The sequence below is a fragment of the Lolium rigidum genome, chromosome 7 (genome assembly GCF_022539505.1).
Source record: "Lolium rigidum isolate FL_2022 chromosome 7, APGP_CSIRO_Lrig_0.1, whole genome shotgun sequence".
Taxonomy (NCBI): Eukaryota; Viridiplantae; Streptophyta; class Magnoliopsida; order Poales; family Poaceae; genus Lolium; species Lolium rigidum.
The window spans coordinates 113,887,433-113,897,393 of NC_061514.1; the positions used below are offsets into that span (position 1 = coordinate 113,887,433).

At 53.6% G+C, this 9,961-nt stretch overlaps 1 protein-coding gene across 1 annotated transcript; it reads right to left on the reverse strand.

The window, feature by feature from the left end:
* Positions 1 to 5,029: 5,029 nt before the first annotated feature.
* LOC124671864 lies at positions 5,030 to 9,032 on the reverse strand. Its single transcript, XM_047208184.1, has 14 exons — positions 8,957 to 9,032; positions 8,764 to 8,859; positions 8,379 to 8,675; positions 8,160 to 8,299; positions 7,969 to 8,055; positions 7,585 to 7,722; positions 7,290 to 7,448; positions 7,116 to 7,217; positions 6,775 to 6,948; positions 6,538 to 6,617; positions 6,422 to 6,431; positions 5,938 to 5,993; positions 5,685 to 5,852; positions 5,030 to 5,372 (listed from the first exon to the last, which is right to left on the reverse strand). Exons 1-14 carry the CDS (start codon positions 9,030 to 9,032, stop codon positions 5,030 to 5,032), a joined length of 1,926 nt encoding a protein of 641 aa, XP_047064140.1.
* Between the last annotated feature and the right edge of the window lie 929 nt (positions 9,033 to 9,961).

Here is a 9,961-nt window from a genome sequence, read left to right on the forward strand (position 1 = left end):
AGATGGGGTTCGCCCCGGAGTGGAGGTCGTCCTCACTTTTGTTCTTCGGCGAAGATTGGAGGGAGAGGCCTGAGGAGGTGGAGGAAGAGGAAGACATTGCTACAGGGAAGAGGGTTTTTTGGGTGCTGGTGAACAGAACAGAGCAGGGGGATGAAGCGGCGAACCGTTCGGCGCAGATAAATAAAGGGGTTGTAGTGGAGATTTAATGCCATAACAGTTCTCGAGGACATGGGGCCAAAACTGTCAAATCGTGCAGAGAAGTTGGGAAGGCAAGTCGTCATGATGAAAAATACTGCGACGGTTCTGCTCTGCCACGACATGACCCTTCGAAGGAAATAGCAGTGGTTTTGAAATTATCATTACCAAAACCAGGGGGCATGTGTTATCACCGATTTTGGTCAAATCGGGAGACAGGCCGTAAGAGAGATGGGCTTGAAGGATATACGCGTGAAGGATCTCGAAGCGGCCTTGCACGAGAATTTGGGCTAAATTGCCCGTGTATACGTATTATAGTAGATCGCATCTTAGTTTAGAAGTTAGAGTTTAACCCGTGCACGGTTTGGTGCACGCCTGAATTAGAAAGTCCCCCGGACTATAAATATGTATCTAGGGTTTATGAAATAAACAACAATCATCGTTCACAACAAACACAAACCGGGCGCATCGCCACCCCTTCTTCGAGGGTTTCCTTCCGGGTAAGCATCATGCTTGCCTAGATCGCATCTTGCGATCTAGGCGATACATTTATTCGTCTAACTTGTGTTACTCGTGCTGAAGCGTTGTTGATGGCGAGTAGCACTACTTATCTTAGGTGTTTTGGGGCTTGCATTGATGCTTTTCTTATGCATATCTGCTTAGCAATGCCGTCCCTTGACAACTGGCTGCCCTTACGCCTATCTGGGCGTAAGGGCAGCATCTTGCTTGTTCGATACTTAGTAGATCCGATCTGTTATAGTTGCTCCTTGTTCTGCAAGGATTAGTTTAATATCCGCATGATTAGGCCTTATGCTTGGGGTTGGAGGATCCGGTAGTGCGCTAGGTGCTCGTTCACCGTTCCTAGAAGGGATGTTCGGGAATTAACGTAATGTTGGTTTTTAGGCCTCTTCTAGGGATAGTTTTCATCATCTTTCGTATCTGCTAGGCCCAACTACGCGTAGGATGTTCCGGTTATGCGGTGAAAACCCTAAAATGTCGTAGATTGGTTTAGCTTTGTGTTGATAAAGCAGGGTCCCCATGTCATTGCAAATCCAAGCAGTGAACCATGGGGCGATCGGCTCTTTGAGCCGATCCACAGGCAACCTCGAGAGCCGATAGGGCTCGTATTTAATGTTTATGTGTCTACCATGCAGGAACAATCGAAGCAACCTAACACCTTCCTGATCGGGTCTAGGTCAGGTGGCACGCCCTTGCAACCGCCAGGACGTGTGCAGGAAACTTGCGGGACGACGCGAGGTGCCAGGGTCCACTAAGCGGCCTTGGGAGCCTCCCGGCTCTTCGTGTTGCTTAACCACTGCTCGCCGGTGAGTTTTGGCAGGCAACAACATCTAATCCTTTGTTTACAGCAAGCCGGTGAGATTGACAACCTCACTGTTAAGTTGGGGCAAAGTATTGTGATTGTGTTGTGCAGGTTCCACGTTGGCGCCGGAATCCCTGGTGTTGCGCCGCACTACACTCCGCCACCAACAACCTTCACGTGTTCCTTGACTCCTACTGGTTCGATAACCTTGGTTTCTTACTGAGGGAAAACTTGCTGCTGTACGCATCACACCTTCCTCTTGGGGTTCCCAACGGACGTGTGTCTTACACGCTATCAGCCACGTGCGTGGAGATTCGTGATCCGAATCCAACGGTGGAAACGGAACGGTCACACCATTGGATGGCCGCCACGTGTCTTAGGTTAAAACGGTGAAATCGAGGCAGCGGTAACTGGAACTGGGCAGCTCCGAAATTTCCGGCTAAAAATGTGCATCTGCAAAAATTTAGCGCGGGAAAAAAGGATGTTCAGTACGACGCGCACGAGAAATCTGCTGAAGATACCGTTGAAGAAAAGCGAATGATTTTCGGTTGCCTGAAGCCGGAAACAAGAAAGTTTTAGAAGCTCTTCAAGATTGTCTTCGGATCCGAGTTAAATGAAGTCGGAGGAATGATGAATCTCGGAGAACTTCGGGGGCTACTGTTGTGGGTATATCAACGGCATGGCCTAGATCCGGCAAGCCCAGGTGGCCCACAGATGGTGGTGTGGCATGTGGCCCATCGGGCGGCCCAGTTGCTGTAGATCATGAAGGATGAAGTCCAGCCCAGGAGCAGGGAGCCGGATCCCAACCGACCTACGAAGGAGGCCGGATCCGTGGAGGCCCATAAGGTATCCGGATCCAGTACGACATAGATGGAAGACGGATCCTTGACGTACACAGCAAGACATTGTACTGTAGTTAGGCAACTTGTATTCCGACTAGGACTCTCCATGTAAACCCTAGATCCGTGCGCCTTTATAAGTCGGATCCCGGGAGCCCTAGAGGCACAACCACAACTCATCGCCCATATAATTCCAGACAAGCAGCAGTAGGCCCTGTCGTCGAGCAGGTGCTCCGAAGCTGGGTAAATCGCGTACCACCGTCCCAAGGACTCTCCGCCCTATGGCCCCTACTTCTTCTCCCCCTCGTGACGATCCCTCCTCCGAGGTACCGTCGAATAGGCAACGACAGCGGCGGTTGAGCGTCCATTCGTGAGTCGCTGACACGTCGGTCCCGCCACTTCCCGCCTCGCTTTTTGTTGTGTCCGGCGTGCCCGGAGCGTCCCCTGTGGAACGGGGACGGACTCAGAACGCCGGACACCGTATTAGATCGCGTCAGACGGAAAAAGACTCGAGGCTCTCAGTACTAAACGCCCGCGAATACATGAGATCATAGCCTATTGATAAATATGACAGTGAAAAATATATATTCATCAATTGCAAAAGATTTTGCCTTTTCAAGCTTTCATGTGGAAATATTCATGGCCGCAAGATATTGGAAGAACTTTTCATGAATTTGCTTGCATGTTTGTTCCAGCAATTAACTTTTTTTTAGATCAAAGGCCAAAGGCCCAACGTTAAATTAATAACGCCCTCAACCGTGACAAGGTACAAGGAGCTGAACCCAACTTACAACACACACACCCGAATCGCCAACATAGCTACAACCGGAACCTCGAACGACAATCATGACCCTTACGAAGCCTACGTAGACTCGGAGAAGACACCGGACAACAAAAGTGTCGGGCCGGAGCTCACTGATGAGAGAGCCATCGAACACGCACGCCATCAACAGAACTCCCCGCCGCGGGCAGCGACACTAGTGGCCGACCACCACTGTGCACCGACCACCGCCCTTCGAACCCCAACAAGTAGCACCAGGGAAACTCGACGAAGAAGCAAGGCACGTCGCAAGCCTTGCCGATGGTCGCCAAGCGAAGAGCCAACGTCATCCGCAGAAACACAGTAAGCTCCAAGACGGTGTCTTCAAGAAGAATACGACACGAGAGCGCCATCGCCGCCCGATCCGCGGATCTTAGGTTTTCACCCGAAGCACAATGCTCGTTGAATACTGCGCCTCTGCCACACCACCAACGGAGAGCCGGACACTGTGAGCTCCAAGGCGGTGTCTTCAAGAAGATCACGACACAAGAGAGTCGCAACCGCCCGATCCTCAGATCTTAGGTTTTCACCCGAAGCACGCGGAGGGTCTAGATTACCGCAACGGCGCCTTCAAGAAGGACACGACGTCCGCAGACATCGACACCACGGCCCAAGGATGGGCAAGGGTTTCCCCTCGGTAAACCTCAACACCTCCAGCACAGGGAACAGGGTGCCGCCCAGATGGCACCCGCGCCACTGCCATAACACACTGCTCACCGAGTACCACGCCGCCCTCACGACTGTGGCACCGACTAGCACCTTAGCTCCTAGCTCGCCCGCCAACCAGAGAAGCTCCCACCTTTCCCGGGACGTCGCCCCGGCGTCCAAACTCTTCCTGTTGCGAGACCGAAGAAGACAAGCACCACATCGCGAGGAACAAGAGCTACAAACCGACAGTCCCCTGGCTGCCAAGCACGCCCTGTCTGGGGACGGATTGGGCCAATGCCCTGGGCCCCTACCCTGGCCCGCACGCGGGGTGGCCAGAGAGCTCATCCAACCACAGAGCCAAAACGCCGCCGCAAGGCTGCGGGTGCCCGCGGATCTGGGGCGGAGGTGGATGGGCTCGAATGGGGCGCGGCCCCTGCCTCGGCCCGACTCGAGGCGGCTAGATCAGGATTAGGAGCCACACTACCCAGCACCTCGCCGGCCGCCGGGTGACCTCCGTGACGGGGCGAACGAACGCTGCCACCGATCGCGCCCTGACGCACCTGGCCTCGCCTGCAGCGCCCACGACCTTCACCAGCCCGCCGCACGTCCGAGCTCGCACTGCCCGCTCCGGGGAGCCGACGCCGCCGCAGGCACGCCGGGACCACGTAGTCGCCACGCTATTGCAGAGCAGCCTCGCCGCCGCGCCCTACCAGCACGGCGCCCTCACCGTCCGCGCGCCCCGTGTCGTCGCCATCGCGCGAGAGAGCAGAGGGGCCCTGCCGGTGCCAGCGCCGCGCGGGCTTTGCCCGGCAACGCCCTCTGGCGGCTGCTAGGAGGAGGGGGTGGGTGGGTGGGAAGGGAGTAGGGAAGGGCGCCGCCAAGGAGCTCCCACGTCGCCCACGGGGGCAACGCCAGAAGCTAGGGTTTTCAATGGTCCTTCGTTATAATTTCAGGAGTCGGGGATTGCTACAGGGCAACCGGCGGAACCTCTTGATAATCTCCAGCAATTAACTTTGCATATTGGAAGAACTTGTCATGAATTTGCTTGCATATTTGTTCCAGCAATTAACTTTGATGTGGTGCAGGTTGTTCGAAAAAGCTCTGTCGAAGTGCCTCAAGTGCTTGGCTGGTCCCGTGGTGCTCGTGCACCACCATTTGCTTCAAGGCTCATTAGAACCGCATACCCAAGACCGACATTTCCTGGGCCTATGTAACAACAGAAAATACTACGGAGTAATAAAGATGCTGATAAAAAGCTGGCCCAACTAATGGAATTTTGTGTGAAGAAACATCTTTCAATGTTAAGTGGAGAGAGACGGAGACGGAGGAGGTGTTGGCGGCAGCGGCCGTGCAGGTGACGTGGGGCCAGTTGCAGTAGGGCGTGGAGCTGGACCAGGAGGAGAGGGCGCCGGAGGGGTCGTGCAGGGAGGCCTTGAAGCTGAGCAAGAGGTCGTGTACCGGCTGCTCCGCTTCTGCCGCCGAGGACGGGGTGGTGATCAGCAGCGATAGGAGGAGCAAGTGGAGTGGTAGGTGAGTGAGGACTGAAGGTCTGACCGGGAGGTAGTGACCGAGCGAGAACTTGAGACGGTGGTGTTCTGCTGTTGGTCAGGGCCTTGTTGTTTCGTGGGCCACCGGAGATGTAGAGCGCTAGCGGAGATGCTGGATCGGTTGCCATCACATGAATTGGAGATGTTGTCTTTGGACACCAACAATTTGACAGGGTCCTTACCAAGTCGTCTAGGGCAATTTAGCAGCTTGACATGGGTTATGCTCAGAAACAATAAGCTTTCCGGAGAGATACCAGTTGGTATACGGGAACTCACAAAGTTGAGAGGCTTATGGCTAAGCTCTAACAACTTACATGGTACAATCACTGAGCAGCACTTCCCGTTTGCTGGCCAGCTGGAGGTTTTGGATATCAGTTCTAAGTTCTAACCAGCTTGCTGGCCAGGTGGAGGTTTTGGATATCAGTTCTAACCAGCTTGCTGGCCCGATTCCAACATTTCCACCCAGCCTAACATCCTTGGATCTGTCTAAAAACAATCTATCAGGCAAACTTCGATCAATGATTAGAAAATCAATGCTACAAGTTGTCGTCCTCTTCACCAATTCACTTTCTGGAACTATTCCATGCTCCTTGCTTCAGTTGCAACAGTTGATGTTTCTGGACCTGTCAAAAAACCAGCTAAGTGGTACATTGCCAATTATGATTAGTTCTTAAAGACGTGCCAACTTCAACTGAACTGACAAATGACCTGGCACGGGATACATGAAACTTATAACATATACTACCTCTGTTCCGAAACGTAGTATGTTTCAGATAGCTACTGCATTTTGGAACAGAGGTAATAGCTAGGATCTAGGATATGTTCACCACATTCATTGATAACTGCCAACGCAAGCAAAAGAAACCAGCCCACCCAACAGGCGGCATTTGCAATCCACTGCCTTCGCCCGCCCTTAATGACTAGTGCTTCCACAAAAAAAGTCCTACGCGGTCCAGTGTTCTAACACAAAATGCTTAGCACCATAACCTGAGTGCTGCCGTGCATCCCTTCCTTAACACGGTGAAGGCGAAACATGCTTTGCGGCGCGTACCGAGACATCCCTGCAGAAGTTAGAACATACCACATCATGCTCAAGAACGTGTGACATAACATCTGTTTGCGAGATGGTAGGTAACTATGCAAGAGTGCAAAGTACAGCTAGATTACCGGATGGCTTCGGTGATCATGGTGTCCTTCGGATCAAGCTTCAAAGCCCTGAGAAGCGCGTCGGAAGCGCCAGCATAATCCTAGCACAAGCGTGACACTTTGTCAGGCGGCGGTGAGAACACGGGGAACCAGATCAAGCCGACACACCAATTGGCGACCAGTAACACTGGTGGCGTGTTTTGAAAGCTGGATTTCAAGCTAGGAAAAGGATTAGAACGAGCAGGTCGTGATGATAACCTGAAGAAAACACAAGGCCATTCCTTGGCGGAAGTAGCCTTTGGCCAAGTCAGGCCGCATCCTGATGCAGGCACAGGCATCTGACAGTGCATCATCGCCCATGCCGAGGCGGAGCCAACAGATACTCCTGTTTGAATATAAGCTGGCGTCTGTGTCATCATCAAACTTCATCGCCTGGGAGGAGAACAAATACATCGTGTGAGGACGTGCCTAACCAATTTCAACATGATATCTCCAGCTAGAAAGTAGAAAGAAATGTTTATTCATTCATTATGAAGGCATAACAACAGAATTATAAGCATTTGCACCCGAACTTGCGCATAGAAATGAATCGGAATTACCATGCTGTAATAAAGAATTGCCGCGTCATAGTCCTCCATTTTGAAGGCCGAGCTTCCTTGCAGTTTCAGTTCTTCTTTCCTCTGACGACCAGCTTTTCTCGCCTAAACAAAAAAAATCTTATAATTGAGTGCACCAAATGGTTGATCTACTGAAAAAAAAGCTACATGGCTTACCCACTCCTTGTAAGCACCAGAATTTACATGTCTCACTATCCCACCGATACTCCAGTCTACCATGGTTGGAGCCAGTGGGCGACGGGTTACAGGAAACAGAACTTCAGCAACTTCCTGTTCAGCATAAATCGCGGCGATTTCTATAGGTAACCTACAAAGCTGTAATAGAGTAGAGCGGACATGAGTTGCTAGTGCAAAAAATAGGACAAACTGTGTGCCATAAACTATGAATAGGTTATGCACTTGAAGGGAAGATCAAATGTTGCAGCAAAAGAGGGAGGCAGTATATACTCACTTCATCAGGAAAGTTCGGGTCTGCTCCAGCCTCCAACAAGCAGTTGATAAATTGGATGTTGCCGCGGCGGCTGCATGCTAACAACAGAGGGGTTGCTTTTGCTCCATGGAGTCCACCGGCATTGACGTCAGCACCAGCCTAGTTAAAAGTTAGAGAAAAGTTTTAGCATAGCGACCGATGTTTGTGCCCCGTTTGGAACGGGTCGGCCGGATAAAATTCCTGCGGAATGCAATGGAATGCTGGCAATCCAACCATGCCTTAATGTGTGAGCTCTTGAAAGGGCAAAGAACAACTACAAGTTCACCAAGCTAACTCGTCCGGAGATCCGTGCAATGGACACAAAAAGGATACATATTAATTCTATGAAAATGAGTAACGTTGTACCTGAATGAGCAGCTTCATGCATTCCAATGAGCCACCGAGAAGCGAGGAGAGCAACGGCGTGAAGACACTATTTGCAACCTTTTTCGGCTGCAATGCAAGATTGCAAGCTCAGTATCCATGGTATAGGCCACTAATGGGCACTCAATGACAGTTCGAAATATGAATATGCAGGAACGGCCGCAGGGACATACATCGGCACCGTGGCTCAATAGGAGGGCGACGATCGCCGGGTGCGCCTGCGCCGCGGCGTCGTGCAGCGCCGTGCCCCGGGGGTTGGTCGCTCCCACGTTGGCGCCTCTCGACAGGAGCAGCGTTGCCAGCTCGTGATCCCCTGCACAAATGGACGGACAACGGCGTCAATAACCGCACACGCTGGCGTCCCCAGAAATATCGGGCGTCGTGGTTTGTACCGTTGTAGGCGGCCCAGTGGAGCGGGCTCTCGCCGTCGTTCTCCGCGGTGCGCGGGTCGGCGCCGTGCTCCAGGAGGTAGGCCGCCGTCGCGGTGTGCTTGGACGTGGCCGCCAGGAGCAGAGGCGTCTCGCCGGATGAGGAGGGGGCGTCGACGGGGACGGCAAGGTGCTCGACGAGGTACCGGCAGACGACCGTCCGGCCGTTGGCCGCGGCCAGGCGCAGCGATTGAGGTCCGCACGTCGACCAGACGCCAGGCCCGCGGCGCCGCGCCGTCGCCTCCATCTCCACCGCCATCCCTGAAACCAAGGTCAGCCCTGAATGTAATGTACACGGAGTAGATACGAAAGTGGTGAATGCCGAATGGTGAAGGCATAGGGAACGTACTGGCGAGGAGGTCGAGGTTGCCGTCGATGGCGGCGTGGAGGAGCAGTCGGGCCTGCGTTTCTTCCTTCCGCGCGTTTGCGGCGAAATCGACATCTACTAGGATTATAGGAGAATAGCAAAGAAAAGGACGCATCAGCTAGGCGCAGATGTTGAGCCGAGTGGAACGGGGAACCAATAAGCTAGTCAGATGGACTTGACGACGTCGCGGTGGCGGTGGACGGATGCAGTGGTGGCGCCGCCGGCGAGGGTGGGGGCGGCGCCGCGTTCATCGTCTCTGGTCTCGAATGTGACGGACTTGTGTGGGTCCGTTCTGCGTGCGTGGATAGAGGAACCGCAACGCAAAGAGCGGTGTCTCGGAAGCTGTAGCCGCTAGCCGGTCGCCGGTCGGTGGTGTACACCGGTAAATACGGAGCAGGCGGCGACGAGACACCGAGACGTGACGCGAGGGAGGATTGACATGTGTTTTTCACTAGCGTGTAAATAAGCTGCAGGCTCTGCAGGATTTGTTGGTAGGTTGAGTCAGGACTACAGCCTGTACTAGAGTGTCTACTTGTGAAGTCGTTGCTTTGGCCTCTGTCTCCATCATTAAGCTGAGCTGATAGTGCGAGTGGTTACAGCATTGTCTTTTTTTTTTTTTTGAACACAAGATGGGGTCAGCGACCCCAGCGGAGCATCTAAAGGTATGATTGCTGCACCCCCATGGGGCATGGAGAGGCTATCCACGGCAGCCACCCGTCACGCAAGGGCTGGGCGTTCGCGTCGCTTCTCCTCCACCAACAGGCCACGTGGCGCATTATGATTGGACGTGAACAGTACTGGGTGAGACAAAAATGAGTGCCCAGCCAAACCCTAGACAAATCTTCCCCAATCCCCGCATACATTCCTTTTCATCTCCCTCGCGGCCGCCACACATGGAATCGGGCTCGACCTTGCGGACGGCCATCTGCTCGCGCAGCACCACATCGTCGGCGGGTGTCTTCGCCGCTGTGGGATCATTGCCTCCTCACGCGTGGCAGGAGGCCAGGAAGGCGAGCCGGCGGTCAGCGCGCGAACGACGGATGGACAACCAAGAGCACCTCAAGGAACGTCGGTCGCCGGGTGGGGTGGAGATGAAGACGATCTGCCGAGGTACACCGCTGATTCGTGCCCAGATCTCGACGGGTTGTCGTCCGGACTCGCCGGCCTCCTCCACCTTGGC

Excerpts from the sequence above, each read along its gene's own strand:
- LOC124671864 (XM_047208184.1), bottom strand. The coding sequence starts at position 9,032 with ATGAACGCGGCGCCGCCCCCACCCTCGCCGGCGGCGCCACCACTGCAT. Across the intron at positions 7,723-7,968 it reads GCATGAAGCTGCTCATTCAG|GCTGGTGCTGACGTCAATGC; the intron begins GTACAACGTTAC and ends ACTTTTAACTAG. Across the intron at positions 6,618-6,774 it reads TGGCCTTGTGTTTTCTTCAG|GATTATGCTGGCGCTTCCGA; the intron begins GTTATCATCACG and ends CGCTTGTGCTAG.